This window comes from Oxyura jamaicensis, chromosome 1 (assembly GCF_011077185.1).
Source record: "Oxyura jamaicensis isolate SHBP4307 breed ruddy duck chromosome 1, BPBGC_Ojam_1.0, whole genome shotgun sequence".
Lineage (NCBI taxonomy): Eukaryota > Metazoa > Chordata > Aves > Anseriformes > Anatidae > Oxyura > Oxyura jamaicensis.
In genome coordinates, this window is record NC_048893.1 from 83,418,907 (window position 1) to 83,440,060 (window position 21,154).

At 40.0% G+C, this 21,154-nt stretch overlaps 1 protein-coding gene and 1 long non-coding RNA gene across 7 annotated transcripts in view; one reads left to right on the forward strand and one right to left on the reverse strand.

Moving 5' to 3' along the window:
- Positions 1–17,648, reverse strand: part of CFAP91 (cilia and flagella associated protein 91) — a 32,864-nt gene extending 15,216 nt beyond the window's left edge. For both annotated transcript variants that reach the window (XR_004747361.1, XM_035314768.1), the window contains exons 1-11: positions 17,523–17,648; positions 16,950–17,020; positions 14,778–14,935; positions 11,956–12,039; positions 10,364–10,420; positions 9,289–9,470; positions 8,445–8,622; positions 7,965–8,122; positions 7,517–7,699; positions 7,262–7,404; positions 916–1,032 (exon numbers count right to left, since the gene is read on the reverse strand). Coding sequence is in view for 1 of the 2 variants with exons in the window: in XM_035314768.1 (XP_035170659.1) it covers positions 916–1,032; positions 7,262–7,404; positions 7,517–7,699; positions 7,965–8,122; positions 8,445–8,622; positions 9,289–9,470; positions 10,364–10,420; positions 11,956–12,039; positions 14,778–14,935; positions 16,950–17,020; positions 17,523–17,556 (1,365 nt within the window). In the remaining variant the exon portion in view is untranslated. The remainder of the gene's footprint in view (positions 1–915; positions 1,033–7,261; positions 7,405–7,516; positions 7,700–7,964; positions 8,123–8,444; positions 8,623–9,288; positions 9,471–10,363; positions 10,421–11,955; positions 12,040–14,777; positions 14,936–16,949; positions 17,021–17,522) is intronic.
- On the forward strand, positions 363–14,784 carry LOC118160230. Of its 5 annotated transcripts, none has more exons than XR_004747365.1 (6): positions 1,894–2,266; positions 2,406–2,471; positions 8,010–8,144; positions 9,448–9,569; positions 13,108–13,279; positions 14,576–14,784. It is a non-coding gene; the product is annotated as an uncharacterized LOC118160230 (long non-coding RNA). The 5 variants fall into 5 exon arrangements; XR_004747363.1 differs by having other exon boundaries at positions 1,895–2,266; positions 14,571–14,784; XR_004747367.1 differs by lacking the exons at positions 1,894–2,266; positions 2,406–2,471 and adding an exon at positions 363–588 and having other exon boundaries at positions 14,571–14,784.
- Positions 17,649–21,154: the final 3,506 nt, after the last annotated feature.

Here is a 21,154-nt window from a genome sequence, read left to right on the forward strand (position 1 = left end):
TTTAATGTTAGTAAAAAGCTCTTCCTGAGGAGATGTTGTTGTTTCAGTCATCTTAAAATGGACTGTATAAAACGTAAGACAATCATACTGCACAAGGATGGCATGGATGGTCTAATAAGACTTTCTCTTGCTTTCATGGTTGTATGACTCTCTTAAATTCACAGGTTTAAACAGTAATTGTGTCTGATTCTTACTGCATCATGAAAATGGGGTTAATAAGCAGACAAAGAAATCTACTGGGGCAAACACCTCTTAAGCGCGTTATTTCAAGAAAGGAAAAGTTGCAGCTCCTCTAAATTATTATTATTTTTCCTACAACATATCACAACATCCATTTACTGCTGTTCTGATCTCGGCAAAAGAATCATTTTCTGTGAACTGTCAATTAAATGGATCATGCTCATCAAAGACTGAGTCGTACATAATGATTAGAGCTTCACTCCAGCAAATTAGTGAAGTGCGTGTGCAGTGCTAAGCACCCGAAGTCTCACTGACTTCAATGGGACTAAACTTAATTGCTCACTGGATTATGATAGTGTTGTCAGATCAGAAGGATGGAAGGCACTGAATAAATCCATGTTTGCAGAGGTATATGATTCCGCCTTTTTGTTCTCTAAGAACGAGGGAACAACGTGTCTACTAATTTATTTCCTTGTAAATAAAGCTAACTTAAGGATTTGGCCAACAGATAATGTAAGAGATTTACATTTCTTTGGTTATTAGTATCCTTAAACAATACACAAATAAGAGAGTCTTAAGGTGCCTGGCTATTTCTAAGACAAATACAGATACACAAAAAGATAAAACTAACTTCCTTCCTTCTCTGGGCATTCCTTTAACAACTAAGTAGGGAACAATCAAGGATCAACGGGGAAAAAAAAAAGCGCTACAATCATTTACAATCATTCCACTTACAACTGATGGTTTTTCCAGAATTGGAGTGGGAGGGCGAGGAACAGGCTTTTCTATTTTTTCAAGGAAGCGAGGGGGCTTCTTTGGCTCTTTGACTTTATTCTTCTTCTCCAATAGTGCCTGGAAGAGTCACACAATTTAATTAGAACAGGGCCAGATAGAACAAGACATCAAGGCCACTCCTGTAGTTGCTGACTGATCCTGATCACACTGACTCCAGAGGGTTTAAAGTAATCTGCATTTTGGAGGCTTATGCCTTCAATTTTCTCATTTGCACATCAGTTGAAAAACTGAACAATTGCATAGGGCAAGTCACCTAAAATGAATCCAGAATTTCTACAAACTTGATCATTACTTGTTCATTTAGTACAAACTAAAATAATACATTTTTAAAAGCAGGTTGTTGGTTTTTTTTCATTTAAAAATGGGACTCTCATTGAACCAATTAAACACTGACCCATCTGCAAGCAGAGTTAGTGGTGTATGTTATTCTTGCCTTATATAACAATAAAAACATTCATAATTTTCCTATGATAGAGGTAGGATTCTTTCAAAACGTGAAAAATGGGTAGAAATATCACAGTGTAATTGCAGTTTGAATATCAGTACAGAGTGGTTATAACTTTTTGCCTTTAACTATCAATCAGTGCAATGATTGTTTCTGCAGGTGGGAAGTGTTACGCAGTCAGGAGATGATCCAGGACCCCCTCCTTGCAGAACACAGAATCACAGAATTTTCTAGGTTGGAAGAGACCTCAAGATCATCAAGTCCAACCTCTGACCTAACACTAACAGTCCCCACTAAACCATATCCCTAAGCTCTACATCTAAACGTCTTTTAAAGACCTCCGGGGATGGTGACTCCACCACTTCCCTGGGCAGCCCGTTCCAATGTCTAACAACCCTTTCGGTAAAGAAGTTCTTCCTAACATCCAACCTAAAACTCCCCTGGTGCAAGCCACGTTTTGAAACTCTTCTCTGCCCCATGGTATCCAGAGCAACTGTTTAAGTGGACTAAGGGAGAAAGGGAAGCTAACTGGCCTGAGAACTTCCTTCTACTGGGAAAATCCACAAGTCCATTAAAGGCAGATTTTATCCTACTTGCAGCTGTTTGGTGGCAGATGACAAAACTTGTCAGCCAAAGGAGTTGGAACTGCCACCTAGGCTTCAGCCACTTCAAGACATTTTCAAACTGCTTATAGAGCCAAAGTCCTGCCAGCTGCAAGCTACTTAGAGCAAGATAATCAAATGATCTCCTCCAGCTGCATTGCAACACCTGGCTGCTGTAGGACATCTCACTGCAGCTTGCAAGAAAAAAGGGAAGATTACGTGCATCTAAACTTCCTTCAAAGATGTAATTCTACTGCTGCATCAGTTGGATCTGTGGTCCTTATTACTGAAAGGACAAACAGATTCCAGCAGGGAAAATGGGCCTTTTTATTTCTTTTCTCTCTCTCTCTCTCTCTCTCTCTATTTATTTATTTTTTTAACAGAGAAGGCATGCTAGAAAGATATGTTCAACTACAGTATTTCATCGGAGAGGAAAACTGGAGAAAAATGTAAGAAAAAAATCTCATGCTGAATTTCTCTCTCCAGTAGCAGAAAATTGATGGCACTTGCACTGAATTTAATTGTAAAATTAATGAAATTTTGAAACTACAGTAGTCATTGTATAAAACTCTTCTTGTATGTTGGAGCTGAACTTTACAGCTAGGATTATTAATGGCTCCAGAAAAGGACAGAGATTTCTACGTGGAGGGTGTAAAATGCTTTATTACTGAAAGCTTCTGCAGTGGACCATGTTAACAATGCAAGAATCAAAGCTTATAAACTGCTTATAAGCCACGTGAAATGGTTATAGCTGAAAAATGTTAAGAGATTTTCTAAACAGTTGCTCGTATTTAATGACCTTACAGCTCTCTGGTATGAAGATTATATTACTGCTTGCTATGATTTATAAGGTGTTTTGCGTGACGGGGGAAAAAGAGAAAGAAAAAAGCACTTGAAATTGTGATTATTTTCAAAACAGTGGCTCCTATGTTTATTAATACAATGTTGCATTCATAAGAAGTTTTCTAATAATACCTTATCCTTTAGAAAGACTGTTTGTTAACCAGAATAACAAAATGCAACCAGAATTACAACTTTTAAAGGCAGGAAAATATACGAGCACTTCTGACAAGAGGAAATTTTTATAAAAGTAGATTTAAGAAATAGTGCACTTCCCAGAAGTGGTGTTAAGTACTCATTTCAGCACAAGCTCGTGCCTGCTTTGTTATCTTCACAAATTAAAAACTGGTTACCATTTGCTTTCACCAGTCTCAAGTTTTAAGTTATTTTAAGACTTCAACATGCAAAAAGGAAGTATGTTTTTTTGCACTGTTTGTACCTAACTTAACAAATTACCATTTTCCAAATACAGAGACCAGAACCGAAGAATTTCTGAAGAGTATTTTTTTCTTTAAAAAAGGATAAAGATGCTAAATTTCTGAACAACACACTTCAAATGTCACTGCCTAGAAATCATGTGTTGATTTTTTTCTGAGGTAGAATATGTTCTTTTTTTCAGGTAGTAGGTTCAGAGTCATGGTATAATCTGATAGGATTGGACAGTGAAGGACCAACTAAATCTTCCAACTGTTTTTCATTTTCCTGGTGAAAGCAGTGAACAGGAAATGGCATCCCTGCTTTTGGCCATACATTTTAGCTTTTTTGCTGGCTTCTGATGGAAGCAGAACTCTTGACAGGATAGTGGCTTGAGAAACAACTCTGGGTTCAAAGAAATAATTCCTTAGATTTCTTCATTATCTTCTCTTTAATCTTCTTTTTCACAGGACAGTGCGTATATTTTCATGCATAGCACACAGTATATGGACATGTGTCTCTTCCTTCCTTTTTGCCCGTGAATGAGGGAGGTGAGATCACCAAGGACAGAGTGAGTACCTACATTGCAATGCAGCACGGCTACTGCATCTTGGCTGATCGAGACTGACATAATAGCTCCTAGAGCTTGTCTGAGCATGAGCCAACTAACACTGCACTGGAGATCTGTTCTTGATGAAGTAACTGCTTGAACAGGTTTTCCTGCTCTTTGAAGCTGGCACAGATTTTCTTCAGAGATATTCTTGGCCCTCCTATTTCCCTGCCTCCTTCCAGCAACAGGATGAAGAACTTAGACATGATGAGAGCTGCACTTACTGCTGAGGTAAGAGATTATTTGTTCTGACATCATCTGGATCCAGCACTTTGAAACCACCTGACACTTCATCCCCACCTTGAGTCACCAGAGCATCACAGGGTTGGCTTGAACTCACGTATTGTTCTGCACTGGGATTTCTTCCAGTCGCTCCTCTGTTCCTTGATGTATTCAGTTCCCTTGCTGCTTTTCTTTCCTAGTAATTTGCTGTATCAGTACGCTATCTCTTTCTTGAACTAAATTAATGCCTTGGATTTTCACTTAAGGCTGTCTATATAATGGCTCACTTATACTGCTTTAATCACTATAATCTGTGCTGGCTAAGAACTGGCTTTCCTTGTCCCTTTAAAGATCTGGCTTAAGATACAGCTCATTGTTTTTACTGTAAATCCTAAGTCACCCCTGTTTCTGCCATGTTCTCTTGTTTTAGAGAAGTATTCAAAGAATACTGAGCATACGTAACACTCCTGCAAAGAGGATTCAGGATACTCCTCCAAAATCTCTTCTTTTTTGATTAGTTTCAAGTCTGGGGGAAACTATTATTCTCAAGAGGACGCAGATCCTTTTTTGTAGTTGTCTGGGTCATCTCTTGTCCCTTTTAATAGCCTTTGACCTCAGGGAAACTCTGAATATGATAAACCAAGAGGAAAACAATGATGAGCACTAGGCCATCTTGCCACTCATTTGGCCAGAGAAGCAAGCCTTTGAAATTTCCTTTATTCAAATGATTTCTTCTGATGCCAAAGTCTAGCATTCTTCCTCTATTTGTTGTCTTCTTCCACAGATTAGCCAGGGAAAATAAAAGAAGCCCATTCCAAAGCCAGATGACCGTGCACTCTGAATTTTCTAGAGTTCTGCTTCATTTCCAGCATTATGGGAGAAAATTTTTAGATTGAGTGCTAGGACAGCACTCAAATGAGGCTTTTGAAGAGATAACTGGTCTAGTTGCTTGGCTATAGAAATAATGCAAAGCAGCACAGTCCTTCTGAGATGATCTCTAATTGCCTGCTTTAACCCTCTTTCATGCTGTTTGTGCCAGAGGAGGTTGTTGGCAGGACTGGGACTGCTTACGCCAAGTGGTCAGGCAGCTGTTCTCTCAAGTGGTAAATTCTGTTAAGTCAAGTACTCTGCAGCCTTTACTGCGCACTTGACAGCACCAGTAGCTTACGAGGTAGACCTGTCAGAGAGGCTCTGCTAAGCGAGAACGTGCTACAGCTGCCTGCCAAACTTGAGAAGCAAAAGACTCTGCCCAGAGAAGCAACCAGTAGCATAACCACAGAGCTTAAGAGCTAACTAGGGCAGTAATACTTGCAGACCTGTAAGCTGACTGTTATGATAAAACTGTTTATTTTCTTGCTGCTCTAAGCAGAAATTCTGTTTAAATCTAACAGTGGCTGAGGCAGTCTGGGTCTTCAGCAGTGTCACTACTTTCTGCTTCTCTGAATTGACCAATTTGGTGACTACTTCTGTATCTCTAAAATTGGTAGTTAAATTTTGCACAGTGGATTTATTATCTTTGTCTGCAAAGGAAATGTTTTGCCATTTTAAAAGACCGTACATTTTGCCTTTTTGTGGAGGTGAAATGAGTATTTGTTATACTTGCCCCCTCAGTTAGTATAAATCAAGGTATGATTTATACCAACCAAATGATTGATTACAGAAGAAAATACCCAGTATTGTCTGCTTTTGTTCAGCATTCCATTCTCTTTGGCTATCAGTTTTTCTTTGAGGAGCCATTATTACGTAAACAGACAGCATTAGGGCATACTTCTTATCAGTAACTACAGTTTAGACACTCCACCGCGGTCTTTCAAACCATGAAAAGTATTTCGAACAAACAAAATACAATTGTTGTAATTGGATTTCAGCCCTGAAAGCACAGGCTAACATTCTGCTGCCTATGAGAGCTGCCAGAAGTGTCATGATCATGATTATATATAGTCACTACTTTGATTTTACATGAAAAGCACCCAAACTCAAAGCCCTTCAATAGTGCTGTGTCATCTTCTCTAAATCTTTAGTGAACCAATGTTCTTAGTTCTTGAGCACTTCCTGTAGCACTCGATATTTTCCTTGAAAAGTTCCCTTCTGAAAAATAATCAGATGCAATGCTTCATCTTTTACAAGACCCAGTGGATTTTAAATTTGAAATAATATTGTTTTTTTTTTCAGAACAAGATTTAAATTTAAAATTCATTAGCAGAAAGTCACTGTCTGTATTCAGTATTATTAAATTACACTAAAACAAGAAAGCTATACACATAATTTCCGATTATAAAATATTTCTTTACTAAAGAAAGCGTAAGTGAAAGTTGCCCAGCTTTACAAATGAAATTAGTATTTTTCAGAGATGCATCATAGAGCAAGAATGGGCTTGATTTTAAAGAAAGGTAACCCTCAACAGGATCATAAAGAGCACACTTAAAAGTACACGCAATTTACAAATATTGTGATTGTAGATGCAAATGAGGCACTTCTTTCCTCGGTGGTTAATTGCATATATGGGCATCTCATTTGCACGAACAGTTGTGATGAATTAAGATATGCAAAACACTATGGTCATGTTTGCAAATCAGATACTGTTGTTAGGGAACAACGGTGATATGCAGCCCCTATTCTGATCCAATTTCATGAGTGGGGTCATTTTAATAATTCTTTGCTGCAGGTGTTTTTACAATAGGTACTTAGAATGTACATTTTTAAAATGTAAATAATTTTTGAATATGACTCCAGATTTGATTTCCTTATTTATTTGTAGTTTGACAACGCAACAAGCAGGCCTTTGCACATGAGCATGGGAGAAAAGGGAATAAGCAAACGGCAGGAGACAACTTCTAGCTGATGTAGTATGTTCCAGTCCAAATACTTGATCTGTAGGGATACAGAAGCAGCTATACTTTTTTTCCATAAAGCTGGACAGAAGCTCAGATGTTTGGGAGACAGAGTACTGACAGACTGTGTTCCAGAGCAGTGCTGGTCATGCCTGCAACAGTTTGAATGTCTGATATATTGTCCTTCAAGTTGTCTTATAGAAAATACTAATTTAGCACAGCAAACTGAAAGAAAGCTTACATGTATATCTTCCCCAAAGCATTTCTGAACAGTTCAAACCTGAGAGGAACTGACATTCTGCTGCTGCATGCAGCTCCATACCTGGTGAACCAGTGCCAGCTCCACCTCTAGTCTTGCTGATCTTTTAATAAATCCAGTCTTAGTAGTAGTGTACTTAGGCTTTGGAGCTTTAATCTCAGCCTGGGTGACGGAATGTGGGAGAGCTGCTTCCAGTTCACACAGTCCTAAGAGACACAAAGAATGACTAACTAATGAAGCAACGGAGAAGGAAATTTCAGTTTTGTTAACATTTTTAATAAATATGTCATAAAAACTAAATCTTCCAAAATGCCTTACCTGCAAAGGTGTTAAGATAGAAGTTTTTTACAACAAAGCGTTCGGAATGGTTGTCTGGGAAATAACCAATCCTAGATAAAGGAGCATATGTTTGTGATGCAAAGTCAGTATACTCTTTGATGATATCTCGTCTCTCCAGTTTCCCCAACACATTCTTCCTCTTAGCTATCAGTTTTCTGAGCACTAAAAAGGAAACGCAAATGTAAGAAGTTTCTTCATACAAATAATTCTAAAAAGCCTCATCTGCAGAAATTCACAAAGGCTCTTCTTTTTGGGTAATACAAAATATAAGCTTTTTGACCAGAACAAATGCTGGCCACGCGTATCAATATTGTGGCTGTGAATTGTTTCATCTTCAATAAAGACTGCAACTTTCTATCTTCTACAGATAGAAAGGGCTTTTTTGAAAACTGTCTTGTACTGCTCTCTCCCTGGTTTTCAAACTTACTCAGTACAAAGTCATGCTGAATCTTTTTCATTTTATCTTTTTTAGCCTTCTGATGATTTTGCCAGTGGTCATCCAAGCGCTTGGCATCCAGCTCATTCTGTTTCTCCTGTTGCCTCTCCAGCAGCTTCTTTAAGACTCTCAGTCGGATCTCCTGCAACCTGCAAGGAAAAGAAAGGCCAGGTATGATTTAAAGCACTTCGCAGTGTTCTGTGCAATGCTGTGGTCATCAAATCCCACATACCACTACTTTACAGACAGTTCGTACAGCATGTTTCATATTTAATCTCTCATTTTTAAAAGTGAAAAACTGTTGTGGTAGCAGTCTCTAATATTGAATTGAACAAAAATATTCCTTTGGAAAAATCAGGGGATTTTCACAGAAATCAAAGGTGTGTACCCTTCGACCAATCCCCTAAACCTTGTTGTTTATTCTCTGTTGGGGTGATAATTAAAATAAATAGTGTACAGCTGGACTCCTACTTTTCTATTTCCTGTTCTCTAAAGGCCCACTCCTTCCTCTCCATATCATCCATCATTTTCCTCCTCTTCGCAATTTGTGAGGCATTGTCCATGGCTGGAAGAGTTGCTTCCCACGCACGTTTTTCCCGGGCACGTTCAATCATCTCCACCTCGGCTAGTCCCGCTGGTAGCCCCCGACCTTACAAGGACAAGAAGTAGTTAGAAGAATTGTGAATCTACCAGTACACTAAGCTTTTAGAGGGCTTCATGGGCACATGTCTGTATGTTATACCAGTGCAGAATGGTCAATAATCAGAAGTAAATACTTCTAAGGCCAGTGAAATTCTACAAAATGAGTAAAGGTTGGACCTATGGTTGCTATAGCTTAGCTGCCATTAACACTAGCTCTTCATTCCTCTACTGCAGGCTGGAAAGGAGGACATTTTCTGAGAATGGACACTTTATTTGGTATGTCCAGTATCCATCACTACTGCAGGTGAAACACTGGGACATGAGGATCACAAGCTGTATTCCAAGGCAGCAGCATTCTTATGGTTTTCTTTCTGATGTCTAACTCAGAACAGCTGAGGAACATCAGGTAAATGCAAAACTGCTATCAGTAAAACATAAAACCCTTTAATCTTGAGTTCTCTTAAAACTCTTTATGAAATGCCTCAGAATACTACTATTAAGTAGGTAAATATCATATGTATTTTAAAAACAGCTAAAATAATGTGCCCTAAAGGAAGACAGCAATGATCTACCAAAGCCAGCAATAGACTAGAAACTTGACATTGAATAAAAGAGAACATCCTGCTACAGGGGGCATGCAATTGTTATAATTTATCTTGATTTCACAACTCACCCCAAGTGAGAGTAGCAAGTGTCAGAAGTTCAGGGACTGAGCCACTGGGAACTACATACTCAGGGGAATAGGGATCTGTTTGGGCTTCACCATCCCTGTAATCTGTCTGTGTGCCCAAAGTTCGTAACTTGGGACCAAAGATCTTGCTGTCTCTTGCAGCTGAAAGGATAAAGGGCTCTGTCCTAAAAAGAAATGCAATATGGAAGAACATTTGTCACACTCATTTAAAAGAAAAAAACAACAAAAACAACAAAAATCAAAAATGCAACACTAAGTTAAAGGTAAGATATTCAGTTCTGCTGTTTTATCTTATCATTGCTCTCATTGATGTTAACTCCATTATCTTCAGTAAAAGCAGAGCGAGACAACACTGAGTCCTTTGAAAGCTCTCTCCTTAGGAAAGCAATCCAGAAACGTTCCTACTTCAGCTCTCCTGAATTATTACGTGCAAATCTTCCCTATGTATCCACTATAAATCATTGCTTTTAACAGGCACAAAAACTATCTAATGTTCGAGTATAAAATGAAGGAGGACTGTTTCAATTTAACTTAATGTGTCTGCTTTTCCAACGTTCCAGAACAAAACTCAATTCCGACTTAAGCACATGCAACTATAGATCCTACTACAAACTGAATGTGCTTATGTTTCCTTAAAATTTGGTTCCCACTGAAAATGGGGATCAGGCTATCACATTAGACTATATCATGGATGCTCTGTATCATTGAACAGTATTGCAACTATCACAGATATTGTAATAAAATATCAGAAGAATTTGCAACTATATTGCTGTATTGAAGAATCATCTGTATTGGCTTCTCTTGGCTTTCTGTTTCACGCCTTATACTCGTAACACGTGACACACACCTCTTTTACCCAGAAAGCACTGTAAGCAAATCCTGAACCATGCAGTCACCTGTTTCTCCAGGAATTCTCAACACTGAACAAACTCTACCTCTTAATGAGTTTTTCCTGTTGTTCATTATGAAAACTGTTGATCAACTAAATAGTTATGCAATCATTTTCTGGTGAGATGTGACACATTACAACAGTACTGTTCCGTAAGTCAGTACTTACATTTCTATTGCATAATGAACATTTGGTGGAAGCAGCATATTAGAAGGGATGAGAGGTCTGAAAAGAGAGAATACGGAGGTAAGACAACATCCAGGAGGAACAAAAGATCATTACAACTTAGAAAAACTGCAGTGTAACTTCACTGAAATTAGCTGATGGATCTTCCACAACTCAAGTTCTGTACCTGCATGTCACGCCTGAATATTAAAGAATTCTTTCACAGCTCAGGAACAACAGGTAACGCTTCACTAGCAGGAGAGCTATTCTTTTGACAAAGAAGAAGAAGAAAAAAAAGTGTTTTCTCATTCTAAAAACTTGATTTTCCCTTCAGCTTTCGATATTGGTCCACTTATGGGATTAGAGCAATTAGAGTAATCTGTGCTCTGCTAGAAGTGGGGTGTCACAAATAATAAGGCAAAGTAAATTCAGTGATTTTGAACAGGATGGAGATCCTGGATATCAGTAGAATACTTGCAAATGGTGCATTAGAAGAAACTTTAGAAGTAGGCCTATTGTATTTGTTGTACAATGATCTACACTAAGACTGGACACAAAGGAAAAGTATTCATACTAAGAATTCCTCCTTAGGAATTTCTATAGTTTGTATATTGCTGTTTCATATCAATTTTGCTTAGTCTCTGAGAGACTTAAAAGGCATTATGACTGGAAAAATTTACAAGTCTGCAATTTGGAAAAGGTGGAAAGCCACCATTTTGTAATATATCTTTAAACACAGTTTTCAGAAAAGAGATATGCTTTGTATTTACAGTCAAGAGTGAATGGACTTTATAAAGAACAGCTGATTGAGTAGGAATACTTTCATTCTGATTCCCCCTTAACATATAATTATTTTCCTTTTCTGAAGTAATCAGATGAACTAAAAACTTTGAAATAACAAAAGCTGTGCATGAGACTTTTTGCAAGTGACCTAGTCCAGTTTCTCAAGATATTTTACCTGTCCTCCTCAAAGAGTAAAAGTCAATGTTATAGCTAAGTCAACCTAATGTCAGGCTCCCATCAGGATTGGACCCTATTAGAGCTGACCCATCAGACCCTACTATCATACCTGGGTTATGGCAGCATTCAGTTCCGCGTGTGAACGCTTTTTTAAAGACACAGTACATTGCCATGTAAGATAAAGATGTAAAACTTCTCCAAGACTGTTAATTCACTGTGCCAGAATTACTCTTGATGAGTTTATTAGCCTGAGTTTTGATGCTTCAGAAAAGTCTACATTTAGAAACAGGTATTTCAATGTTTGGGATTGGAATTTGCTGCTTGTAGAGAAATGTCCTGAGAGCCTTATGCTCATGAGGTCGCTGCTTACATCTTGCTACACTTCCAATTGGAATTGCAAAACAAGACAGTAATTAGAAGTTAGTTTTGAGTGTGCTCACAAAATTTTGTATATGTTTTATTATTTGACTTATTTATGGTTTGATCTTTTCAGGGTTGCTTTGTGGGTTGTTTTTTTGTTTATTTGTTTGCTTGTTTGTTTTTGTTTTTTAAAGGCTATGGTGTTTATTTAGGTGCACTTTAAACTTCAGAAAAGCAAGCTTCTGAACTCTGTTTCAAATCAGGTCATTCCTTACCGTGCAAAATATTTGTAACGATTCCTTCCACTAACTTCAGGATCTTCATACACGATTTGGGGTATCTGAAGAGAAGGTTGACCTCTAAAAGTCAGAATACAGGATACTTTACTATCACTTAAGAAGTACATTCAGAACCTATTTTTTTTCTTATGTTTCATTACTTATTTTTTATCTCTACTTCTCTGGTTGCACAATCAAAACATACACGTTACAAATTCTACAAAATCCCCATACCTAGCAAGCAATTATATTTGTTTTTTTTTTTTTTTCATACTTGCTATAGAAATATAGCAAGACAGTTTTACACTTTATTTATGTTCCTTCCAGTGCATTGGTCATTGTCTGTCTTTAATAAAACTTCCTAACGTGCTTGGCATGACAAGGACTGTCCACTTGTAAATGTTTGATCTTGTAAAGTAAACTACTTTTATTGGGAACTGTGGGGGGCAAGCTCATTTCCATAAGACTGAAAAACTTTACATAACAGAAAATATGCAGAAAGCGGTATAGTGAACAAAGTGAAAGACCACCATTTGCTACCTTTCAAAAAGTAGCTAAAAAGATTTTGAGCAAATGTGAAAAAAATTAAAATCAGCAATTTCAATTTCCAATATCCAATACAGGAGAAAAAATATGCTGAGACTAGTGCATCTTTTCCAAGAATAGTCTTTCTTCATTTTTTCCCTATCTTTCCCCACAAAGTATGTAGACTGTTTATTTTTTTCACTATAACATCTTGGATTTCTTTGTTGTAAACCTTTGGATAACCATTAGGTCTACAGAGGCAATCAGTGAGAGATTGGGTAGAACTCTGTCCTTTGAAAGCTATGCATCAGGACTGCTATTTGATTTCATAACTACTTCATACTACAGTCTTACTCTTCTCAACCTGCAAGCTCGTTAAAACCAAGAAAAAGCTATTTAAAGAAAAGTCCATGTCATGCTATCAAGGTAAATCCTTCCCTTAAGATGCGTATAAGGCCAGTACTGAAGGTCATGTTTTCCTAAGACCATTCTTGGCGACTTATAAGAATCCTGACTTTAAATGTATGGGATTCTGTGTACTGGAGTTTGTTACTGTTGCCTGATTTTAAATACAAAGGCATATTTACAGAGATAAAGTTAATCATACATAATGTTGCTCAACAGCTGGGATGAAAACAGAGGACCACGTACTGAGATCAACTGCCTTCAAAGACCTCATGTGAACCCTGTGAGCTGTGATGTGGAACTTGGGGAGCCTACTGTATGGTTACCATCTACAGCAAAGCCTGAAGAGAGATAAGCCTTAACCTCACGTGGCAGACAGTTTACTGCCAAGGTAAGCTTAAAGTCATCTCTTCCCTGCACTTTCCATCATAACATGTAACAAAAGAGAGGGGAAGGGTTGGGGATGCAGTGCAGTAACATGAGATACTTGCTCAGCACTAATTAACCTATTACTGTAAAGTCATGTTTGTAATTCAAATGAGTTAACTGAGCTGATGGCTTGTTCCACTAGCGGTCTCTGTGTATCAGTGTTGCTTCGTCCAGATGGACTTGTTTCACTCAGCACAGGTGGGCACTTATTTTTATGATCTAACTTTATTAGCATAAGCTGTTCATCCTATTATGATATAGTTATAGGCACAATGGGAACCCAGTGAAACAGCCCCTTGTATTCCACAGATCCTGCCTCAGATCCTGCCTCTTCCATGTCCTTGACTTGTATTTGCTGACTTTGCTGAAATAAATGAGCATTTACTCCTGATAACCTTGCAGAAGCAATACAAATACTGCAAAGGCAGCTGGAAAATATTCTATCTTCTGTATCAGCAACACTGTCAATCAGTTCAAGTTGAAAGAGAGCGGATGTATTTCTCATCTTTTGTTAATTGCAAGATACTTTGCAAATACATGTTGCTGAAATGTAAAGTAATTTGAAAGCAGCTAGGTGTCAATTAAGTTCCTTTTACAGAATAACAGGCAAAATGGAAGAAGCCACTGAGGTTTGCATGTGCTGGGGACAGTTTGAACTGCTGAAATTAAGAAAAAAATCTTTCCAAAATTATTAATTTATCACAGAAACGAAAAGAGTATGCTTTTGAAACTGAACAGAAACATGTGAAATACTTCATTATCATTCAAATATCCTTGATTATTGTCTGGCAAATGGTAATACTCAGTTCCCAACAATATCACAGAACACATCATATGTAAAGTCCATTAAAAAAAAAAAAGGTCTAAAGTTAGGTAAGGAAGCAAAAAAGTCTGAAAACAACTAGTTAGGCTGGTGCCTGCAGTCTCACATAAAGCTATAGGAGGACTTCTAAAGATGCATGGTGTGGCAAAACACATAAATGATCGTTTAAATATTTGCTGAATCAGAAATGCAAATTGCAACACCATGAGAAAGATCATCTAAGAAGTCCCTGAACTAAAAATTTGGTGCCCTGGTTCAAGCCCCATACTCGCTTGAATGCGCAGCAAAAGCAATCCGGCCAGCTGCAACTTCATGGGACTAAAAAGAAACAGCTACCACTGAAGTAACACGCATGAGCCACTGAAGTCTTTGTCACTTGTCTGATCTATAAGAGATTGAAATAACTCTCTCCACTTTGCAACCGTTGCAGAGCAGATAGCACAAGGATGAAGGAATGTGTAACATCCACCCTATAAGAAACAGATGGGCAGCCATACTCCACAACAGCTGCAATCTCTTAATTTCAAGGGAAATATAAGTAGGAGCAAATTGCAGTCATCTCCACTTCAGTGTGTAAGGGTTTTTGTTGTTTTTGTTTGCATGTTTGTTTTAAATTATCCAACCATGGAACACTTACACAGCAAGCTGCTGAAGAGCCTCCAGGCGCTGCTGAGCCCTCCCTCTCCATCTTCGGTCAATAAATGGAGGCACTGGATCTTTGCCGTCCAAGCACAGACTGTAGCTCGGGAAATGGATCAAGCTACTAAACATACTTGTGAAAATTGGTACCTTGACCTAGTGTTTGTGTGGACACAAAGAAGGAGAATCAGTGATTTAGTGATATCAAATAGCATCAAATAGATCAGAATTTCAGCTGATGCTGGTAAGTATATGTATATGAGCAGCCCGTAGAAAAGCTTGGTGTTATTTACAGGACATTTGGGATGAGGAAAGGAGAAGGCATACATATGCTAATGATGTCAGCTGGTTAGATGGTACTTCTCAAGATGTGGAGCATACCAGACTAGCAGCAGATGCACAGATATGTCTTGTGGCTGTTTTCCAGTGTCTAAACTTATACTTAATATCTAAGCATCTAACAGTTCATTACATAAAGAAGCTAGTGTGCATTAACTGTGAGTATGCAGTAATGTGAACTTCTAACACATTACCCCACGTAACTCCCTCCCATTTCATGTGCTCTAGAAGTGAAGTAACATATTCCACTTACAGAGTAAAGTTACTTTATTTTATACTGTAACAATTTTAGCATGTGCTAAAAATATCTCGATGGGTGTTAGCGCACAAAAATGATCACGTTAAAAATCCACACCCTTCCTTCTGGAGCGCTGATTTCCCTAGATAGACATGCCTTAAATCTCAAAATTTATGGTTGCCAATAAATCTTTGGAATTGTGTCTCTACTGTAAGTGATGTAGCTAAACTGGCTTGAGTTTCCATAAAGCCTGAAATCAGTTTTGAATTGTGCATTGACACTTTCATTTCAGGGGGTGCTAACTCAAATGCGTATAGGATTATAGTGACATTTCAAGCACAGTAACTCATCGAAGTTTAAGAGTGTCAGATTATGAAGACCTAGGCAAACTACTGGGAGTAACTGCTCACTGTGCATGAGACTGCACTTTTGTTTTACTTCTTTTGAAAGGGGATTAAATTTCTAAGACTTTGGAAGAACTTATAAACTAGTATTATTTCATCCTCTGTCTGCCTCATTTTGCGATGCTATAGACAAAGAATTCAAAGTCATATTGTTTTGTATTGCAGATTACGCAGATGTTGAATCATATGCTTAAAACATGTTCTATACAAATGGAAGTACGTCACCATACCCCTCTGCAACATTACATCGGTGACATTCACAACCTTAGTGACAGTATATCTGCTTACTTTGTCTGGCCTGAACTGTTAGAACAGCCATACCGCTGCAGGCATCTTTATGATGACAATTTCCAGCTCCTTGCATGTGTCTCAGCACAGAGATGCAGACAAACAGGCATTTCTTTCATATAGATATGTATTTACATACAAAAGAGCTGAAGATAACTATGTAAGAGACATCCAGAAACATTCTCCAAAAAATTTTTTTTGATCCCATTGTTGGAATGCTTTCTAGGGAATGTCTCATTGCTGTACAGGAACAGACTTTCAGACTTCAGAATATCTGCCTTGCAGGCTTAGTCAAGTGTGTAGTTTCAGCAAGACTCTTTGTTTAAAATCCAATTCATTGTGCAGTTGGAGCAAGTCTGTTTTTCTTTGGCATTCTACTTATATGCAGCCTCTCCAGACATCAATCACTGTTTAAAGGTGTGACCGGAGCTCCCTAGGGCCATGCCCTAGCTGGTTTTAAACTACCTAGACTGAATACTGGTAGTTGGGGGGCAAAGCCAGCAGGGAGTTAAGTGTGAGCTAACTAGCCAAGAGCTTAGCTAGGAAGTTAAACTGTTCTAATCTAGTATGAAGAATGAGGATAGGTTTGCATCCTGTTAGGGGCTGTATAGCTGGTGGCATATAGGTGTTTTTAAGTTGTTTAAGTACACTACCTTGAGCTGTAGTGTACGTATATCCCAAGGTAAGTGAGAGGGCACTGTGCAATAACACACTTTAACAGCTGTGCTTGCAGTTGCTTCCTGTGTCGTCTTGTATTAGGTAAAACTGCTTCCTTTGCTTTGTATTTTGCTGTTTAATGGAGTAGCTTAGAACTGAGACAGTAAGCAAGTTTCTATCCATGTGTGTGCATACACACAGAAAAATAAGGTGCATGTGTGAGCTATCTTTGGCCAACACCTACCAATTTATCACCGACAAGTTGGATATTTGCCTTCATATGGTCCTTCTCACTCGACAGCGTGTACAGAGGGTCTGAAAGATAAGTAAACAAATGGAACTGGTCACACACGGGAGGAACCAGCATGAGGTGTTGCTTAGGCTCTAGTTCTCTCTTTAAGTCTGTCCATAAGAGATTATAAACCAAGCTAGGATAGAAAGAAAAAAACTGAAACACGGCTCCATAGTAACTAAACTCTGCTATCACACAAAGGCACCTCAGCGCTGACATACAACTACAAGCACATGCAGGAAGACAAATCTACAAAGAACACTTTGCCACTGAAACAGACAAAGGATGAAACAAATAAAGGACTGGACAACGGTGAGTCCTTGGAACCCCTCATGCCACCGAGCGCGGCGGGATGGGGGGGAAGACCCGGCTCCCCTCCAGCCCTCCCCGCCCACAACCTGCAGCCATCCCCAGCAGCTTCGCAGCCCCCTCGGGGCCGGGAGCCCACCGCCCCGGCCCCGCACACCGCTCCGGACCCCCGCCTCGCAGCTCAGGGGCTCCGCGACCCCGCCGCGGGGCCGGTACCGTAGAGGCAGTCGAGGGGCCGGCCGGAAGCCATTTGGGAGCGCACCCCGCCGGCACCGCGCCGTGAGCGGTTACCGTGGCGACCGGCAGCCACGGGGCGGGCCTGGCCGCGGGGACGTGCCCGTGGCGGAGAGACGTTGGCGCGGGGCGGGGGGAGTAATGTCCTGCCCCTCGGGGAGGGCGGTGCTGGGTGACCTTCCGTGCCGCCACTGCCACCATGGGTCCTGCATCGCCACCAGTCCTACGCTGCTACAAGTCCTTCACTGCCACCACAAGGCCTTCACCACAAGGCCTTCGCTGTCACCATGAGTCATTCACCACCACATGTGCTGCACTGCCACTACAAGTCCTTAACTACAACCTCAGGTCTTTCATCGCTGCAAGTCCTTCACCACTACAAGTCCTTCACACCAGCACAAGGTCTTCACCACCACCACAAATTCTTCACCACCACCACAAGTCCTTTATCACCACCGCAAGTCTTTCATCACCCCAACTCCTTCACCACCACCACAAGTCCTTCACCACAACCTCAAGTCTACACTACAAGTCCTTAACTACAACCTCAAGTCCTTCAACACAAGTCCTTCACACCAGCACAAATCCTTCACCACCACCACAAATCCTTTACCAGCACAAGTCCTTCACTACCACCACAAGACTTTCATCACCACAAGTCCTTCACTGCTACAAGTCGTTCACGACCAAAGGTCTTTCACACCAGTCCTTTACCATCACCATGAATCCTTCACTACTACCACAAGTCCTTCACCACCACAAAACTCATCACTAGTCCTTCACCACCACAAGACCTTCACAGCAGCACAAGTCTTTCATCACCACAACTGCTTCACCACCACCAGAAGACTTTAATCACCACAAGTCCTTAACTACAACCTCAAGTCCTTCATCACTGCAAGTATCACCACAAGTCCTTCTCCACCACCACAAATCCTTCACCATCACCACAACTTCACCACCACCACAAGACTTTCACCACAAGTCCTTCACACCAGCACAAGTCCTTCACCACCACCATGAATCCTTCACCACCACCACAACTCCTTCACCACCACAACTCCTTCACTACCACCTCAACAACCTTCACTAGCACCACTACCTCAGTGCCCCATGTGTGAGGAGTAGCCTCTGCTCCCTTTCCTGGTGGTGGCTACTCACTCAAAGTGGGCCCATTACATGGTTGTAAAGGGCTGCATGGTGAAACAGGCATAGATGCGGTTTGTGCGTAGCTTGAGGAGGGCAGGGAGTGCTCAGCTGAGAAAAGGGAAGGGGGACAGGCTAGATGGTTTTGCTTTTCAACAGCTCTTGCTCAAGTTATTTTATATGGTGCTCTCCAGTTCGCCTGAATCCTTGCTTAATGCTTAAGAAAAACTGTTCTAGCAATTATGCTGGAGGACTGGATTCAACCCTAGATATTCTTATTCCTGGCACTACTCATGACTATAGGACATCCCTTACTATAAAGTGGTGAAAATAGGCTTGGTGGAGCAGCTGGAGGTATTTTTGCATTTGTAAAGCATCTGAAGAGACATGCACAAAGGATTACAAATAAGCATTATTCTGTTATTGAGATGCATTGATGTTTTTGAAATGAGGATGGCTGTCACCTCAGAGGAGCAAATCTAGAAACACTCGTGTTGTTAAATGGGATGAGCTCTCCTTTTGTCAGTCTAAGGGGATATGGAAGCAATGCTGCTGAGACTACTCTTTTAGGCAGAACAGGACACAAAAAGCAGTAGAATTGCAAATGGGCCATCTCGCTGGCCTGTAATCTTAAAGTAGCATTCATTATTCATTGAATTCATTATTTTGTATACCAAATAAGTATTTGCAAAGTTGTATGTCTGATGGAAAATTTTGGTCCCTCACTGCTTTATCACAGGAGAGAGACATGAGGACTACGGTTCCAAATTTCATGACTTTATCAATGCTGGTTTACTGTTCTTCAAGGCCGGATGCTTGTTTGAAGCAGCAACATAATTCTTAGGGTAATAGATCAAAGTGGGTCAGTTGAAGACTGAAATAAGAAATGCTGTCACAGCTTTACATAATGGATTGATTCATGTTGTAAAGATAACCAGCTGGCTATATTCATAGAATGGCTTGGGTTGGAAGGGACCTTAAAGATCATCTAGTTTCAACCCCCCTGCTGTGGGCAGGGACACCTCCCACCAGACCAGGTTGCCCAAAGACCCATCCAACCTGGTCTTGAACACCACCAGGGATGGGGCACCCACAGCTTCTCTGGGCAGCCTGTGCCAGTGCCTCATTACCCTCTGAGTGAAGAATTTCCTCCTAACATCTAATCTGAATCTCCCGTTTTGGTTTAAAACCTTTCCCCCTTGTCCTATCATTATCTGCCTGAGCAAAAAGCTGCTCTCTGTCTTCTTTATAAGCCTCCTTTAAGTATTGAAAGGCTGCAACAAGGTCTCCATGGAGCCTTCTCCTCTTCAGTCTGAACATCCCCAGCTCTCTCAGTCTTTCTTCATAGGCCTCTTTAATAAGAAGTTTTACAAAGTGATGCTTTATAATTATTAACAGGGCAGCAAACATCACTTGTTAATAGGCTTGCCTAACATTTCCCATGACCAAGTTCCGTTTTCCTTTTTCTTCTATCTCATTGCCTTAGAGTTTCATAATTTCCATGGTAAAATTTTCCTTGCTGGACATCTGCCTTGAGGTGATGAGGTGCGTGAACTGTACCTTGGCCAAAAAATGTTTTTGTCAGCTCCACCCTCTCACATTTTTCCCCTTTAAGTTTTTCAGGGAGGACAAGATGCAGGTGTCTTGGATTTTTTTTTATTATTATTATTTTTTATTTTTTTTTGGTGTGTGAAGGACTGGATGGAAACAGAGTAGGGAAGGAGCAATGGAACAATTGCATAAGTCGATGCAGAAGTACAAATCTCAGGATGTAGCCTAACAGACGAGTGCTCTTTGGAGCTGTAGAAGATCAAAAATGTGCAGCCCCACTATTAACTTTAACTGCTTTACGGTGGTCTAAATGTATGATGCTTCTACCTTCTTCATTCTCCATGAGCTGTCTGGCCTCACTGACTGTGACCTGTAGCTGTTGGCAGCTGAAAGACTGTGTGGTGAACCAGCTCAGGAGACTGATGTGGCTGAAAACTCACCTGCCAGAAAGTAAAACACAACTTTTCAGGTTGCTGCATAGCTGCCTGAAGCTATGAAGCTTTGCTGCATAGCTGCCTGAAGCTTTGAGCGGGACCTACATGCTCCCGCTCAAAGGAGGTGACTGGTACATGTGGCTGAGCTAAAAAGCTCAAGGCTCAGGTTCCTGGAGCTTGAAATACAGGTGAAATACTGCTTTATTTTTAGCTGATACTTCTGAGGAATCTTTGAATTACAGATGCAGACAGTGAACAGTCTGGCAGTGTTTAAGGATATACCAGTTATTACTGTCTTCTTAACTGTTCTTTGCGTGAAGGCTTCATGTTGTGGTTTCAATTCAGCTGCTGTGGACCTGCTAAGGTCCCTGGAATATGTCTGTGTGCTATGGAATATGCTGAAATGGCAATGTGCTGCTGATCTTTCTTTCTTTCTTTCTTTCTTTCTTTCTTTCTTTCTTTCTTTCTTTCTTTCTTTCTTTC